Raw genomic sequence first — 17,869 nt, 5'->3', positions numbered from 1 at the left:
TATCTGGGCGCTATCCCCACGCCACATTTGTGTTGTATTCTGGCAATGTTTCTGGTTCGGGAGCACACAGGACAGTGCTCCGGGCTGACTCCTGGGGCTTGGGGGACTCTGGGTGTGTAGGGGCTGAGGCTGGGGTGGGCCACGTTCAGGGCAGGTGCCCTACCTGCTGTCCCACCTTCCCTGTGTGGCTGTTCCAGCGGCCCCCCCTCTGCCACAGGAGACATGTTTCTGCAGCTGCCGCTCAGCCAAGTTTGGGAAGGGGGGGAGTGTTTGTGGCGCCTCTGAAGCCGGGGACTCCTGCCCCTCCGCCCTGAGACAGACAGGCAGGCAGACTGGGGGTCATTGCTTGGTTGGTGGGGGCTGGCAAAGACCCTCGGCAGTTCTAGGGGAGGTCTCGCTGTGCTCTGGTTTCCAGGGGGTGGGCGGGAGTAGGCCTTCAGTTCAGGAGCTCGGGGATGCAGATACGCTGCCTGGTCCATCGCGACAGGGTTCCCCACGCGCACCAGGCCTGGCCTGCCCCTGCAGCGCCGCCTCCTTTGCCCTGGCTTTTGGGTTTGCCTGTCTTCCAGCTTTCAGAGTTTCTGGGGTTCAGCTACGTCTGGGTGATGTGGTGAGGCCTTGCCGCCTCTCCCGGCCCACAGGTGTCCCGTAGCGTCCGGCCGTGGACAGCCCAGGCCTGTCTGTCCCCAGCTCGCTGCCCCGTGGCTTCAGTCTTGCTCCCTGGCTCAGTCTGCCCAGTGTGGCACTGAGGAGTGCCGTTGGTTCCGCGGTGGCGCTGGGCGTCAGATTCTCCGCTGTTCTGTCCGAGTACCTGTCAGCTCCTGAACAAGAGCCATCCTTCCACTGTCCCTCTGTCCCTGCCTGTCATCAGCTGGCGAGCACTGGGCAGCCGTGTTGGTGCCCTCCAGTGCCGCATGGCACTGGTGTGTGTGTGGTATGTGAGAGTTTTGGGGGCATGTGTGTGTAAGTGTCCATTATAGTGAGTGTGTATATGTATGCTGAGTGTGAGTGTGGGATTTGTGGTGGTGTGTATGTGTAGTACATGTATGATGAATGTCCATGAGTGTGTGTATGTTTGACTGTGTGTATTATGTGTGGTGAGTGTATGTGTGTGTTTGTGTGTGGTGTGTGTGTGAGTGAGAGTATGTGTGGTGTGTGCAATGTGGTGAGTATGTGGTGTATGTGTGTGTGTTGTGTGTGTGTATGTAGTGAGGGTGTGTGTGTGGTGAGGGTGTATGTATATGTAGTGAGGGTGTGTGGTGTTTGTGTATATGGTGAGTATGTGTGTGGCAAGTGTGAGTGAATGTGTGTATGTGGTGAGTATATGGTGTGTGTAGTGAGTGTGTGTATGAATGAATATATGTGGTGTGGGTGGTGAGTGAGTATATGTGGTATTTATGGTGAGTGTGTGTGTGTGGTGAGTGTACATGTGTGTGTGTGTTTGTGGTGTTTGTGTATATGTAGTGAGTGTGTGTGTGGTGAGTGTACATGTGTGTGTGTGTGTGGTGTTTGTGTGTATGTAGTGAGTGTGTGTGTCGTGAGTGAGTGTGTGTGTGTGTGTGTGTGTGTGTGTGTGTGTGTGTGTGTGTGTGTGTGTGTGTGGTGTATATGAGTGGACTGCCCCAGCCTCACCCCGGACCCGACTGTCCCAGGGGGACAGTTCATCCCTTTTGTTCCTGGCCCTGCAGCCATCCCTGTCCTGGCAGTCTTGCCTCAGCCGCAGCTCCCAGGCGTGTGTCCGAGTCTGCCCTTCCCTCAGATCTGCTGCCTTCCCGGAGTGTGTGTCTTCCCCTCTCTGGAACTACATGGCCTTGCTTTTCTCTGGTGCCTGGCCCTGTGTCGGTTGGCCTCTCGCGGAGTTCCCTCCGTCGGGTTTCTCTGTGCTCCTTCCCCTCCACTGTTCAGGGTCCCTCCTGTCGTCTGTGACCTCACAGTCTCTGCCTCAGTTCTGGGTGGTTTTCTTTGATCTCTGAATCTGCCATCCTCCCCGGGCCGCCTGGTGCTCAGCAGATGCTCCTGGCTCTAGGCCTTCGCTCCATTGAGCTCCCTGCCTGGGTTTGGGGGAGCTGGGAGATGTTTGTCCCTTTACAAAACTGCATATTGCAGATCCTGGTGGGCTTCTGTCAGATGGGCAGTGGGGTACACTGAGAGGCCTCTTCCCTCAGACACGAGGCAGTGGGGTACACTGAGAGGCCTTTTCCCTCAGACACGGGGCAGTGGGGTACACTGAGAGGCCTCTTCCCTCAGACACGGGGCAGTGGGGTACACTGAGAGACCTCTTCCCTCAGACAAGGGGCAGTGGGGTACACTGAGAGGCCTTTTCCCTCAGACAAGGGGCAGTGGGGTACACTGAGAGGCCTCTTCCCTCAGACACGGGGCAGGGGTACACTGAGAAGCCTCTTCCCTCAGACACGGGGCAGTGGGGTACACTGAGAGACCTCTTCCCTCAGACACGGGGCAGTGGGGTACACTGAGAAACCTCTTCTCTCAGACATGGGGCAGGGAGTACATGTAGGGGCCTCTTCCCTCAGACAACCGGACAGTGGGGTGCATTCAGGTGCTCCCTTAGACACTCCAACCGACTATGACTCCCCATCCTTGTCACTGCTGTGTTCTGGGTCACTTGCTGGGCCAAGTGGTTCCTGTGTTTTGTGCTCATTAGTTAGGGGACAACCTGATTTTCCCCTGGGAAATCTGACTGCTTGCAATTCAGGTGAATAAAATGGGTTATTTCTCTTTGCTGTTTCATATGCTTAAGTAGAAAGGACAAAAGCAAGTCAAGATGATTTGTTTCAAAGAATTTTAAAAATCATATTGTAAAAAGCATACTAAAACTTTAATGGTAAGACTATATGCTTATATAAAAATATATAAACAATTTAAAAATTTTTGGTCTTTGGGCCAAACCCAGTGGTACCTAGGACTGATTGTTGTTGGAGCTCATGGGGGTATGTTAGGTGCTGGGGATTGCACCTGGGTTGGCCTCATGCAAGGCCAGTGCCCTTCCCACTGTATTATCTCTCTGGCCTTATACAAATTTTCAGAGGTTGTTTTTGGGCCATGCCCTGAGTGCCCAGAATGGAATCCAGGCCTCCAGCATGCGTGCAACCTGCACTCGAGCCTGTCGTGCTGCCTCGCCTCTGGAGGAACTGCCCTCCCCTCCCCTCCCCTCCACCCCTCCCCTTCCCTCCCCTTCCCTCCTTCCCCTCCCCTCCGTTCCCCTTCCTTCCCTTCCCTTCTTCTTCCCTCCCTTTCCCTTGTCACCTGGAAGGTAAGCACCCTAGCCACTCCGTTATCTCTCTAGCCCCTTGCTGTACCATTTTTTAAGGTTTGGTTTTGTTTGATCAAATTTTGCTAGTGAACAACTTTCCCAAACTTTTGTACACATCAAGCTTGAAGATAATTTTGAATTATAAATGCACGATTACATTATAAATACTGTGTGTAAAATATGTTTTGCATAGACTTTTTTGTTTACATGCCGGGGACTAGACCCAGGGCCTCACACCTGCAAAGCACGTGCTCTCACACATTGATATTCTACCTGGATCTGCAAGGATTAGAAGCTTGCATTATTGTACACCCCAAAGTGAAGAAATTTGTACATTTAAGCCCATCATTGTGATTCTGGATCATCAAAAAATAATTTTAGTGGGCTGGAATGATAGCACAGCGGGTAGGGCGTTTGCCTTGCACCTGGCCAACCCGTGTTCAATTCCCAGCATCCCATGTGGTCCCCTGAGCAACGCCAGGGGTAACTCCTGAGTGCAGAGCCAGGAGTAACCCCTGTGCATCGCCAGGTGTGACCCCAAAAGCAAAAAAAGCAAAAAAATTGCCAGGTGTTAACCAAGCCTCCCATCCCCCTGGAAAAAAAAGAATATTTTTGGACTGGAGATATAGTACAGGGGTAAGTACTTGCCCTGCATTCTGCTGGCTCCAGTTTGGACCCAGCACAACATGTGGTCCCCAGGCACTGCCAGCAGGCCACTGGGTACAGCAGGAGTCAACCCTGAGCACTGGCACGTGTGGACTGAGCAACAGAGAAACCAGGGCTATGTCAGCAGGCCAGTGCCGTACACTTGGCCTTACCCCGGGCCCTGTGTGTCACGTTTCAGACTGAAATGTGACCCATGGACCAGGACGTTAGTGGTTTCAATGTTTTTAAGATTGGAGGCTTATATTAGAGTCACATGCTTGTACAGTCACTATCCTGATGTAGTAATCTGGAACATTCCATATCCCCCTCAGGTATCCCGAGCCCCCTCCCTCTGCTTTCCCCATGTAGGGAGCCATTTTACCTTACTGATCTTATCCTGTCACTATTTGTTTAATCACTAGCAAATCCCATGCCACACCTAGCAAAGGTTGCCACTCCTAATCTTACTGATTTTATCCTATCAGCATTTGTTTATTACTAGCTAAATCCCGTGCCACACCCTGCATTTCTATTGGGGGTCCCGGCACCACCTCCTGCAGCAGGGAGGTATAAATACTGTAACTGCCATAGAATAAATGCCTTCCTCCCTCCTCCGGGCTCTGCGTCTGTTCATTCGGCTGCCCTACGAAGGGTTCTCCCTGCTGAACAGAACGAGACCTCCACCTCGACCTCTACACCCCCATGTCCCACATGCTTGGCTCTGGTGTTCAGGCAGGCGTGTGCTCTCAGCGTGCCGCTTCCGTTCTCTGGCTGAGGAGTACACCCTGCGTGGACACAGCACGTCTGCCGACACCTTCGCAGCTCCATGGGCTCTTGGTTGTCTTCCATTCTGGGCAGCACGTGCCCTTTTCCGAGTGACTGGCTTTGATTCTGGGAACCTGAGAGTCGCACTGTGGGGCCCCGCCCAGTCATTCTGTGTTGAACGGGGCGGGGGGGGGGTGGCACAGCCTGGGAAGCGGGCTGCACACTGCACACGGCCCTCCAGCTCGTCCCAGGGGTGCCTCTCCCGGTTCCTGTCTGCTGCTCATGCCTGACCCTCCTCGTGGACCTGAAGAGTCAGGTCTGCGCTCCTGGTGACTGATGGTGTGTTGAGACTCTCCCTCTGCAGGGGACGTGCTCTCAGAGTGTCCCCTGCTGTCGCTGCCGTGGCTTTGTGGAGCACACTTGGCTCGGGTGCTCACAGGGGAGCAGGGCCGTCACAGAGCCCGCCCGGGCGTCCTCTGGGTCACAGTCTGAGGTGTGGTGCTCATGGGGTCACGCACGTTAGTGGTGGGGCTCGCCTGTGTTGGCCGGAGCTTGCCCACTCCCACACAGTCTCCGGCAGCACCAGGGGGTCCCATAGAGTGTCTGGGGCCTTGTGTGTTGGCGCCAGGACTGGCCTCATGATCTCCCTGCTTCTCCCTGGTTCTTGTTGCACCGTGTAAGACTCTTCTGTACATGTCGCATAATAAACTATTTTTTCCCATCGGCAGCCTGAGCTTTGGTGTCCTGTCTAAGAAACCGGCACAGTCCTGGGTGTGCAGACTTGCTGCTTCTGTGTTTTCAGAGCAGTGCTTTTTTTCCAGGTCTTTCGTCTAACTTCACTTTCCGTATGGTGTAAGATAAGAAGCGCTAGGGGTGTCCACTTGTCACCCGCTGTGCACACTTGTGTTGGTGGGTCTGGCACTCCTTATCAAGTTTGCATGGAGGACGGCCCCGCGGTTTCCAGAGTCATTCACAGTTGAGTCTCAGGCCCAGACGGTTCCAGCAGCCCCCCACCCTGTGCTGACCCTGCAGTCACCCTCTGTGACCAGCGGGTACTTCCCACAGTTTTGGTCCTGCTCCTTCAGCCCCGTCTCTCTGTCCCTCCAAACTCTCTTCATTTCTGTAGCTTCTTGTAAATTTCAAGTTCAGTGTATTTTGCTGTATCTTTCCACTTAGACTCTGCAGATATTACGCCTTCAATACCAAGGGAAGTTCACGGAATAGAAGCCCGGCTTGAAATCTTTTTTGATGTTTGAGTGGTTATTGAACTAGAACTCGGCATGGTTCTTCCCAAAGTGGAGATTTATGATTGGGTTAAGTGACTTCCTATCCCGACATTCAGGAACTGTGTCCGAGTTGAGGGGCCACAGAATCACCCTCGAAATACATCTATAGACATGGGGCCACATCGTGCTCAGGCCTTACCTCTGGCTCGGTACTCAGAGATCGTTATCCTGGGGTGCTGGGATGGAGTCTGCTCAGCCCTGGCAGGCCAGCTCCCCTCTGTTGTGCTGTCTGCAGCCCTGTCGGGTGTTTGTCGGGAGAGACGGCTCTCGCCAGCGCTTTCAGGAAAACCTGCCTTTCTGTGTTTTGCCCACATGGTACTTGTGTCTTGCCCAAATGGTTGTTCAGTGTTTATTGGCAACCTGGTGGCAGAGTTCCCCGAGCATGACGGTTCCATTTATTGAAGTCACTTATGGTCCTGAGAAGCCCTGGAGAGCCGAGAGGGTGCTCCCAATGGCTTGGGGTGGGCCTGGCGGCGTGGGGGCGGGGTTCCTGGGTGAGATGCTGCCACCTTCCACCCTTGCCCACTGCCCCTCCATTGGCACAGACACTGCTGAGGTCTGAGAGGCCGTGAATGACTCAGTTAGGACCCTCGGGCGGCGCACCAGCCCCATGTTACTGGGCAAGGAACCCCTGCCAGCTTGGTTCCTGGCGTCATCCTTGATTCTGTCGTCATGGTCACACCCGAGCTCATGCTTTGCAGGGCTGAGTGCCATGCGCACGGGGGGCTCTATGAGACTGCACCAGTGCCCAGCTGCCTCTGTGGGCCTATTGGGAGGGTGGTGTCCAGCTGCCTGTATGGCCTGTTGGGAGGGCGGTGTCCAGCTGCCTGTGTGGGCCTATTGGGAGGGCGGTGTCCAGCTGCCTGTATGGGCCTATTGGGAGGGTGGTGTCCAGCTGCCTGTTTGGCCTGTTGGGAGGGCGGTGTCCAGCTGCCTGTATGGCCTGTTGGGAGGACGGTGTCCAGCTGCCTGTGTGGGCCTGTTGGGAGGGCGGTTTTCAGCCAGCTCTGGGCCCTGCTGGGGAGGGCAGTGTCCAGTGTCCAGCCACACAGATACCGACTCCTGGGCTCATTCTAGAAACGTCTGGGGCCCTAGAGACCTCCTGCTGTAGGGTGGTGGACACTGCTCAGTCCACCCGCAGAAGAATCCATCACTGGTCACTTGAATGCTACCAGCCCAGCTGGCGCTTGCATGTGGCTTTGGCCGGCTGGTGGCTGGCCCAGCCCACCATGGTGGAGTTCTACTGCATGACCCCCGGGCCCAGGGCTGGGTTGGGCAGTCTCGGCGGCCCGGCACCCTCTGGGCACCCAGAGTGAGGGGCCCGGAAGCTGGAGCAGAGCAGGACTGGGCTCAGCCTGGCCACGTGAGGGGGAGCTGGCAAAGGGGCACCGGGGTACGTAGAAGTTGTGGAGTCCATCCTCAGGGGCCACAGCTGCCCTTCACGGATTTTGAGGGGTTCGCATCCAGCTGTGCCAGGGACTGACTCCTGGCTCTGTGCTCAGGGATTCTGTGCAGCGCGAGGATGCTTGTTACTACCTTTCTGGGCCCTGTGCTAGAGTTTAATTTTCAGGCATTTTTGTTGAGATCCATCACGGATCTTGAAGTTTTCCACAGAGGAAAGTGTTGCGGGGTGTGGAGGCACGGAAGGCCCTGCGTAGGCCGCCTCTGGGCCTGCGCCTGCAGCTGAGCCTGGAGCCTGGAGTGAGCAGGAGTTTGGCAGGGAGGGGGAGGCTTCAGGGGCAGGCCGGGGAGCTAAGCTGCTGGGAGAAGGGCGCTGAGAGGAGGAGCCGAGAGACGGATGGAGCCAGCGGTGCTCACTCCACGCAGAGGCACCTGAGCGAGCGAGCCGAAACCCGAGCCAGAGAGATAAGCGGGGACATTAGCAGATGCTGACAGCCGAGCCAGGGGAGGTCGCGGGCCAGATTGTAGGCGGGCAGGCAGAGCACCGAGCCTGAGCCCCAGGACCCCTCCCTGAGTCACTGCGCAGGGCTGCGGGATGAGTGGCCTTCGAGTCTCACATTGCCTGGCCAGATCTGGTGCTTTTCCCTCGACAGGAGAGTGGGAAGGGACAGCGGGGAGATGGGCGAGCTTCCAGGGGGCCAGTGAGAGGTGGCCGAGGTGTTTGCAGGGGTCCGTGGGGAACACAGGAGAAAGCTGTAGTCGCTGCAGGCCAAGCCGAGGAAGTCGTGTAAATATTCCTGTGTCAGATGGGCCCTCCGGTGTGTGCGCAAACCCTGCTGGCGGACTCAGAATCCAGTGCTTGCTGGGCAGGCCTGGAGTTTCCTCCCCTTGCCTGGGCTGGACAGTCCCTGTCCTCTGAAGGTCATGACCCAGCCCTGCTCAATGCCACCTCCTTATCCTACTGCTTTCTAGAAGGGATCGTACCGTGGCTTTTCTTTTTCTAAAATTCAGTAGATTTTTGCCAGTGAAACCATTTGAGCCAGGAGAATGGTTTGGGGGAGAGAGTTTTTGTCTATAAAATCAATTTCTTTAATAGACTTGTCCTGTGCGCGTTGTTTATTAATCTTGCATGAGTTTTGGTAGATTGCGGTTCTTAAGGAATTGGTCCATTTCATTCACGCGGTCCATCTCCTGCTGGTGGCCCTGGCTCACGTGGCGGCTGCGCCCACTGCCCGCTGCTGCTTCCCCGAGTGGTGAGAAAGGTGCTACCTTTTTCAAAGAGCTGATTTTGGTGCTATTGATTTCCCCACTTTTGTTTCCCATTTTATTGATCTCGTTGGTTCTGTGCTCCCGGACCTTTGGTGCTCCATTACTAGACATCCAGGAGATGCCCAGATCTCCTCTGAGGATCTCTTCTTCAACTCTCACAGATTTGATTCTCTGCTTCTGAGCTGTGCTTCTAGCCAGGCTCATTGCAGCCTGTCCAGGTGCGGTAGGTGGGCCCCGGGTGTGGCCATCTTCGAGCTGAGATGGACACGAGTAGTTACACGGCCAGCAGCAGCGTCCAGCTACAAGCAATCACGTTCCCCCTAGGCACCTCTTGGTGATTTATGCTGCCTTGGGTTGCCTGCATTTGTATGTGGGTTTCAGGAAGAACAGAGCCCCCATCATTCTCTGCTTGGGGGTCTTCAGCGAGTTCTCAGCACAGGGTCTGACAAAGTCACAATCAGCTGGAATGAAGGTTCAGAGAGAAGCTGTTAGAAGTCATGTTGTAGAGGAACGTGGTGATAGGAGTTGTAGGTGAGAGGCTGAAATAATCACATGGAGCAGTATGGGGAGTATCTTTTTGGTTTTGAAAAAAGCTTTATACTTGTGGACAATTGCTAGGAGATACTCTACAAAGTTTTAATACTGTCTGCTTAGCCCTGGCGAATGGGCTTTGGGTGATTTTCTTTTTTTGCATTAGTGTATTCCAAGCCACCAAAATTACTTTAGCATTTGTAAACACACTTTCTTCTTTGTTGGGCGGGGACAGCGAGGGAACCTGGGCCTCCTGCATGCAGCCCAGCTCCCGCCCTCCAGCCTGCTCCCGAACAGAGAAACCAGATCCATTTAAGTAGATTCATTTTCTTCCTATTTTAAAATAAAAGTTAAAAATCCATCCGTGCCGTGTTGCGTTTGAGTCTCCGCGTGGTGTCTTGTGTCTGCAGCTCCCCTTCTCAGGAGTGCCCGTTGTACTCCTGGCTGGGCCAGCGCACGGCCCCCTCACTCTCCCCGAGGCCCCCTCCCACCTGAGTTGATGTTTTTCTGCCTGAGTGCGGGGTCCCTGGGTGGGCCTAGGTGTCTGACCTCAGCAGCCTGGGACAGCACCTGCGGTGGCTGCCCACGGCCCATCACTTCCCTCGTGTGTATGGTCAGTGGTTTTGTTAAATTGCGGGTCTCAGAACAGTGCCACAGCTGGGCAGCAGCTGTGGGTCTTTCTTTAGCTTCTGAGAACCAGGGAAACTTTTCCCGCCTCGACTCCCTTTGGTGGCTTCTGCAGTGCTCCTGGCTCTGCAGTTCCCAGGGAATTTGGGTTGAGTCACAGTTTTCTGTTTCCTTTCTGAGACCGGGGCTGGCCCGGTCAGCTCTAGGCGATGAGTGAGGGAGGGTCGTGTGTGCATGAGTGTGCACGCCTGTGTGCATGTACACAAGTGTGTGCATGAGAGTGAGTGTGTACGCGTGTGTGGGGATGATTTTTGGCTTTGGTTTTTAACAGGAGTTTTCAGGACTCAGTCACAACTAGGAGACTTTTCCACGGTCTCGGCCCCACTCGTCCTTCCTTCTCTTTGGAAATAGTGAGCCTGACCTAGTTCTTTTTTGAGGCCTCATTTCACAGAACATTGTGTTAAAATATTCTTATTCTTCTAATTAAGTGCGATGGAAGAACTGGCAGGTTCCTCCCCTCCCCCTCCAGTGGCTGGTTGTTGACTGACATCATGTGGCTCAGAGACACACAGGGGCCTGGACTTTTCCGAAGGACGGAAGCCCTCTCCCCACAAGCAGCCTCACCTGGATTCTCTTCCTGAGTCACACAGCTTCTGACGGTGCTCATAGAAGCACGTCATGGTGAAAGGAAAATGCTTCAGGTAGTGGAAGTTACTCTGGCAGAGGGACCATGGCCCCTGCACATTGCAGACCCTTAACTAAAGGCCACCAGCCCCTCCCAACTGTTTGGGCTACGGTGCTATGTGAGGTGTTAATTAATTAATATTTAACTTGAAACCAGTTTTGGCTGTGTCATGGTCGAGAGATGTACTGGGTTAATCTTAATGAGTTAAATATCCTGAAAGTACTTAGAAATGGGCATTTAGAGCTCTTTGTTATGGTGTTAAATGTCTTAAAACCACCTGGCGGGGCCAGGCCAGCTCAAAGGCCAAGTCCACATTCCACAGGCTGTTCGTGGGGTCCTCCAGCACCACACTGCAAAGAATGCGTGACCGACCCCCAAGCCCTGAGCTCTTCAGCAGTGCCCCCCAAAAAAAGATTGTAGGCGTAAAGCAGAGTCTGAGCGATCTTTTCTATACTTGGTAAGAGAAGAGCTACGTGGGGAGTGGAGGGAGCCATGGAAGGTGGGGCAGGTGGGGGGTGGGGAGCGTTGTCCCCAGCTCCATGGGAAGTACCATCTCCCAGATCTGTGGGGAGTGGCGAGCACCATCTCCCCACAATGGGGGAGATGGGGAGCACCGTTCCTCAGATCTCTGAGCAGACCCCTTCCTGCGAGGACCTTCCTGCCCCCTTCTCATGGCAGCGTTGGGCTGAGTTGGAGTGGCTGGGTTGAGACCTGGGGGCCGCCGCCAGCCTCTGCGGCCCCCAACACCACTGCCCACCCTTGCCCCGAGACCCGTGGTCCCAGTCAGTGGATATAGCCTTGCTTGGTCTCTCACTGAGGGCCCTTCAAGGCCTGTGTCTAAGTGGATCACATCCATGACTGTGGACGGAGGGCATTTCGGGTGGGGATTGTCCCCCAGCTGAGCATTTAGAGTCAAGCTGTATTTTAATTCTAACCCACACGCTTGCTAGGCTCTTTTTTTTTTTTTCCTTTTTGGGTCACACCTGGCGATGCACAGGGGTTACTCCTGGCTCTGCACTCAGGAACCACCCCTGGCCATGCTCAGGGGACCATATGGGATGCTGGGAATCGAACCCGGGTCGGCCGCGTGCAAGGCAAACGCCCTACTCGCTGTGCTATCGCTCCAGTCCTTGCTAGGCTCTTTCTTAAAGAAGGCAGATGGACACGATGCATTTCGTGTGAAACATTTTTATTTATATTTCTAGCCCTGTATTTGTTTTCTCACTGCACGGGCCCCTGTCTAGTACTTTCCATTCAATTACAGAGATTCCATTAAAGGAATCTTTGATCGTGAGCATCTATTTATATAGATGTGGAGTCAGAAGACTTTCTACATTACCTCTAATGGCCCAGTGATCGTAGAACCCGGCCAGCTTGCCTGGGCTTCTGCAAGGCTGCTGGAATGATGCTTGGTTTTAGATGTCGTGTAGCTGCGATGCCTCGCAATGTCTGATGCAGATGGCATGAGTGAATGAAGAACTCTGTGTGTGTGTGTGTCATTGTGTGTATGTTTCTGTGTGTGAGCATGCCATGTGTGTCAGTGTGTGTCATGTGTGCGTGCCTTTGTGTGTGTGCCTCTGTGTGCATCAGTGTGTGCATACCTATGTGTGTGTCAGTGTGCATGCCTCTGTGTGTGTCAGTGTGTGCATGCCTCTGTGTGCATCAGTGTGTGCATGCCTATGTGTGTGTCAGTGCGTATGCCTGTGTGTGTCAGTGTGTATATTCCTCTGTATGTGTCCGTTTTTGCATGCCTCTGTGTGTGTTCATTTGTGCATGCCTCTGTGTGTGTCAATGTGCTTGCCTCTGTGTGTGTTCATGTGTACATGCCTCTGTTCGTGTGTGCATGCCTCTGTATATGTTCATGTGTACATGCCTCTGTGTTTGTGTGTGCATGCCTCTGTGTGTGTCAGTGTGTGCATGCCTCTGTGTGTTTGTCAGTGTGCATGCCTCTGTGTGTGTCAGTGTGCGCGTGCCTCTGTGTGTGTCAGTGTACACGTGCATCTGTGTGTCACTGTGTGCGTGCCTCTGTGTGTCAGTGTGTGCACGCCTCTGTATGTGTCAGTGTATGCATGCTTCTGTGTGTGTCAGTGTGTGCATACCTCAGTGTGTGCCAGTGTGTGTCATTGTGCATCTCTGTGTGTGCCTGTGTGAATGTCTGTGTGCGTGTCCATATGTGTGTATGTTACTGTGTGCATGCCCGTGTGTATGTAATGTTGTTGTGTGCATGTCTATGTGCATTTATTGCTGTGTGCATGTCCGTAGCATGTGTATGACGCTCTGTGCAGGCCTCTGTGTATGACGCTCTGTGTGTGCCTGTGTGTCTGTGTGTGCATGTCACTGTATGTGGGTGGAGAGTCTCTGCAGATGCATCGTCTGGGCTTTTTTTTTTCCTTCTTTTTCTTTTTGGGTCACACCCAGCAATGCTCAGGGGTTACTCCTGGCTCTGCACTCAGGAATTACTCCTGGCGGTGCTCGGGGGACCATATGGGATGCCAGGAATCGAACCGGGTTGGTCGCGGGCAAGGCAAACGTCCTACCTACTGTGCTATCCTTCCAGCCCCATCTGAGCATTTCCATGAGTGACCGCACCCTCCGTCCTTGGACAGGCCTGCTGATGGTACCTGTCACTCTTGACTCCACTCTACTGTGTACAGAATTCTTTCCTGCACATGTGCAATCATCAGGCAATCTGAACCTTCCTTTGCATTTCAGCTCACTAACACACTCTTCCTTTCTCTCTGATGGATGTATCTGCGTAGCCATTGCGAGAATTCCAGTACCAGGGCATCTAGTCGCACTGTTGTGTGACTGGTTTCCAGACATTTCTACCTGGCCACACCAAGCCCGTGTCCCCAGTGTGCCACACCTGCTTGCATGTGTCTACCAAACCAGGACGTGGAGGAGACATCAGGCCCTGGGACACTGGCTCCTGAGCCCTTCCACAGCCCCACAGTGGTCGTAGGACAGACTCGGTTCCAGGCCTTGATGGCCAGTGTGCCCACCCCTTCTGCAGAGGGCCTTTGGGGTGCTGGGGTACCTTTAGTGAGAGCTGTGCCACTCTGTTCTCTGCAGTGATGGAGTGGGGGGAAGATGTCAGAGCCATCTCAGAGGACGAGGCCGTGATGCTCGTGAACCACCAGGCGACTGGGGACGTGTGCACACTCATGATGTGCCTGCAGGACAAGGGGCAGGTGAGTGGGGGCGGGGGAGGGGAGGGGCAGCAGGGGCTGGGGAGCTGGGCATAGGTGAGGGGGCATGGACTCTTAGGTTTGTTTCCACTGAGACTTGTGTAGTTCTGAAATATTTACAAACTGCAAAGTAAAAACATAGGCATTATTGGGAGTCACTTCTGGAAAAGGGATTTTTCAGAGAGTCAAGGTACTGGAGCAGAGGTGCAGCAGGGAGGGCGTTTTGTCTTGTGTCGGCTGATCTGGATTTGATCCCTGGCACCGCATATGGCCCCAGAGCCAGGAGTAAGCCCCAAGCACACAAGGTATGGCCCCCAAACAACAATAACAACAAGTCAGCTTTTGCTTAGCACTCGTAGATTGACTGTCTTAGGGGTAGAGGCCAGGTGTGGGGAGCAGAGTGTGCAGTGTGCGTGCATATGTGTGTACGTGTGCATGTGTGCATGCATGTGCATCTGCTTAGTGTGGTATGCATGTGTATATGTGTGTGCATGAATGCATGCATGAATGCATGTGTGAGTATGCATGTGTATATGTGAGTGCATGTGTGCACATGTGTGTGAATATGAACATGTATGTATGTGCATGTGAGTATGTGCATGTGCATGTGTGTGTGTTGTGTATGTGCAGGCCTGGCGGCACTTGGGACCTTCTGTTGCTGGGGTCCTGTCCCAGTTTCCTGTCTGCAGAGCCCACCGTCAGCCCAGGGGCCATCTCTGGCCCAAATGTACGGATTTTAAAGCTCTGTTTATCAATACAGAGCAAGATTGGAAAGTGTTAGTCTGCACTTATGGCTTGGGGAAGCCTTTTAAAAGCGGCCCCCGGGGCTGGAGCGATAGCACAGCGGGTAGGGCGTTTGCCTTGCACGCGGCCAACCCGGGTTCTAATCCCAGCATCCCATATGGTCCCCTGAGCAACGCCAGGGGTAATTCCTGAGTGAAGAGCCAGGAGTAACCCCTGTGCATCGCCGGGTGTGACCCAAAAACAAAAAAACAAAAACAAACAAAAAAAAAAGCGGCCCCCCATGGCCAGGACAGCACTGTCACTGACCTCACCTGAGATGCGTAGGGGGCAGAGGCTCCTGCTCTGTCCCTGGTGGGTGCTCTGTCCTCATTCGAGAGCGCTTATGGGTCCTTCCTTCCCGCCTCTGAGAGACAGCCGGGCGCGCGTATCCTCCCGAGGTTCAGCAGCTCCCGCTCGTTCCTCTGTGAGAAGAGATGTGGTTTCGTCGGTGGGAAGCACGTTGAGGAGACCCTGTTTATACCTGCGTCCAGTTTTGAGATTGGCTTGAAACCTGACTCCTACTCGCAGCTGTGTGCTGCAGGGCCAGTGGCTGCCGGACAAGCACGAGCAGGAAACACTTCTGCACAGAGACTGTTATCTCTCCTGGAGTGACAGATGCTGTCTGGAACCGCGGAGAACCAGAGACTACTACTGAATGCAGAGAGAGAGAGAGAGAGAGAGAGAGAGAATATGTGTGTGTGAGAGTGTGTGTGAGAGAGTGAGTGTGTGTGTGTGTGTGTGTGTGTGTGTGTGTGTGTGTGTGTGTGTGTGTGTTTGCTTGTGTTCCTCTGGTTCAAACCCCACTTTCAAACATGCAGGGATGGTACTTCACCACTGAAACAATCCCCAGCCCTTCTGTTAAATGAATTTCTCTTTTTTGGTGGTGGGGGCATACCCATTGGTGTGCAAGGCTTTCTCCTGGCTGTGTTCAGGGATCATTCCTGGGGTGCTTGGGGGACAAGACTGAGTACTGGGAGTTGGATCTGGGTCTGTAGCCTTAAGGCAGGTACCGTACCTGCTATACTATTTAACTACTAAATGGAACTTCATGATCTTTTCAGACATTTTTTGCTTTATCTTTTCTTAGAAAAGATATTTTAAATTTCATTTTGTAACGTAATATTTTAGCTGCTAAATTGTATAACTGAGACTTAAACCTGAAAGCTTTGTAACTTTCCACATAGTGAATCAATAAAAGAATTAAAAAAAATATTTTAGCTGCTAAGCTGCTATTTTAGCTCATCTTCATATGGCTTTAGTGTTTATTAAACATCCAGCCCTCTTTGAGAAGTTTTGCTGCTTTATTGTATAGTTCCAGAAGAATTTTACAGATTGAATGAGGATTTGCAGAGACTGTTTAGAATGCAGCAGAAGTGTTAGGCCCATGTGGGCTGGACTCGCTGTTTTCTGCCTGCGTTTTTGTCCCTGGGGCCCTGTCACCGCATTCCCTGTGGCCAGCATGAGGCCGAGCAGCACTCGGGGACAATAGGACCTGGCTGGAACACGGAGATACTTCTTCATCCAATATCTGATTATTTCCTGCTTCAAATATTCCAGGTGGTCGCTCAGATGATGTGGTTGATGGATCACATTTTTAAGTACACAAACTTTGGAATAGTTTCCTTGATTCATGGCGACTTCTTCATAAGGCAGGTAAGTGATGATAGTAAACATAATCAGCTGGTGCCAGGCTCCCAGATGTGCATGGTGTCCCCAAGCCCACTGGGCCCACAGTCGGTGCACCAGCCCCCGTCCTGCTCCCCAGAGCTCTGTCCACTCATGCCTGTGTTTCGCTGCTGCAGACATGGCCCGTGTCTCTTCCTGCTGCTGGGCCCAGCGGGGCCCAGGGCTGCTTCTTGGCGGGGGGTGCGGGGGAGGCCTACTGGTGGTGGCACACGACACCTCCAGCCCCCAGCCCTGTCGGCACCTTAGAGCTGTTCCTGGTCACAAGCTGCTTTCCGACAGTGACTCAGAAGGCACCTACATCAGCAGGAGGGAGAGTGTTAAGTCAATCGGGCATCATTCCGTCACTCACAGTAGAAAAAAAAATAATTCCTGAGTGCAGAGCCAGGAGTAACCCCTGTGCATCGCTGGTTGTGACCAAAAAAAGTAAAATAATAATAATAATAAAAAAATAAAAATAAAAATGAAAAGAAAAAAGGACATCCAGGCTCAGGGAGTGCAGAGCAGAGTCTTTGTGGTAAAGCTTCGTGTGAGTCTTTGAGATTTGGGCTCCAGGGAGACAGCATGGCGGGGACAGCCCAGTTCTGCAGGGTTCCCAGGGCACCACCACACGGGGCCTCCAGCCCAAAAGGAAGTTTGGAAGGAATGACTGTGGGTTGGATGATACAGGTGGGCTGGGAATGGCTCCTAAGATTCTGGTCAGTGCCATGTGGACTCACTTCCTGATGGCTACTGAGGTCATATCTGACCATGTGCAGATACAACAGGGTGGGCAGGGCCTGCCTGGCCCCTACCTGGTCACCCTCAGGTACGAGAAGAGACAAGGTCCTAGTGAATGGCACGTCCTTGGGGCGCGGCTGGGGAGAATGATGTGCTCCCAGGCCTGCCTTCTGTACAGCACAAGGCCTAGGTGCTTTGGGAGTGTTTCCAAATATCAGAGAAGTTCGCAAATTGATTTCTTAAGAGGAAAGTGGGGTTACTATTTCCCACTGATTGTAATAAAGACCATGGAGGGACGGGAGGGAAAAAGTATCAGTGCTCAACAAAACCGCTGGAGCTGTGGTCAGAGATCCCAAGAATAGTGAAAATGGATTTCATGTTCGCTAGGAATGCAGGTGCCTGACTGAACTCTAGCTGATCTGCTGAGCTCAGCAAGCAGAGAAAATATTTCACCCATTTGTGCTGGGAATAATTATTTTGCTGTTTGTTTTGGGTCACATCACACCCTGGTGATGCTCAGGGGTTACTCCTTGCTCTGCATTCAGGAATTACTCCTAGTGGTGCTCGGGGACCATATGGGATATGGGAATTGAACCTGGGTGGGCCATGCTCCAGGCAGACACCCTCCCCATGTGCTGTCGCCCCAGCCCCGATTTGTGCTGGGACAATCAGGAGATTGAGAGAGCACGTGTGTTACTTGGGAGTTGGGTGATGGCATTAGCTGGGAAGCCAGTGACTTGGCCAGACAGGAAGGAAGAACCTCAGTGACCTCAGATCAGGAGCTTCTGGCCCTCCCGGCCAACCAAGCTGTCTCCTTCCCCAGTGCCCTCAGAGTGGCCTTCGGGCTTGGTGGGCTGGCAGACGGTTGCACAACCTGATGACTCCGTCTGGAGGGCAGCCTTCAGCTCGGGCGCCCGAAGGGCACCTGCTTTTAGACCCACCCAATGCCAAGTGTCCCTCATTGCCCCCCACTGCCCCTCACTGCCCCTCACTGCCCCCAAGGACCCTCCCTCAT

The 17,869-nt window shown here is 53.5% G+C and overlaps 1 protein-coding gene across 2 annotated transcripts in view; it reads left to right on the top strand.

Annotated features, from left to right (window-relative positions):
• The window catches only part of LPGAT1 (lysophosphatidylglycerol acyltransferase 1), a 35,936-nt gene that overhangs the window by 4,802 nt on the left and 13,265 nt on the right, over positions 1 to 17,869 (top strand). For both annotated transcript variants that reach the window (XM_055144474.1, XM_055144473.1), the window contains exons 3-4: positions 13,553 to 13,671; positions 16,009 to 16,104. In XM_055144474.1, coding sequence (XP_055000449.1) covers positions 13,553 to 13,671; positions 16,009 to 16,104 — 215 coding nt within the window. The remainder of the gene's footprint in view (positions 1 to 13,552; positions 13,672 to 16,008; positions 16,105 to 17,869) is intronic.

The sequence above is a fragment of the Sorex araneus genome, chromosome 7, assembly GCF_027595985.1.
Source record: "Sorex araneus isolate mSorAra2 chromosome 7, mSorAra2.pri, whole genome shotgun sequence".
Classification (NCBI taxonomy): Eukaryota; Metazoa; Chordata; class Mammalia; order Eulipotyphla; family Soricidae; genus Sorex; species Sorex araneus.
The sequence above is the reverse complement of the archived record's forward strand: the minus strand, read 5'-3'. Positions and strand labels throughout refer to the sequence as shown.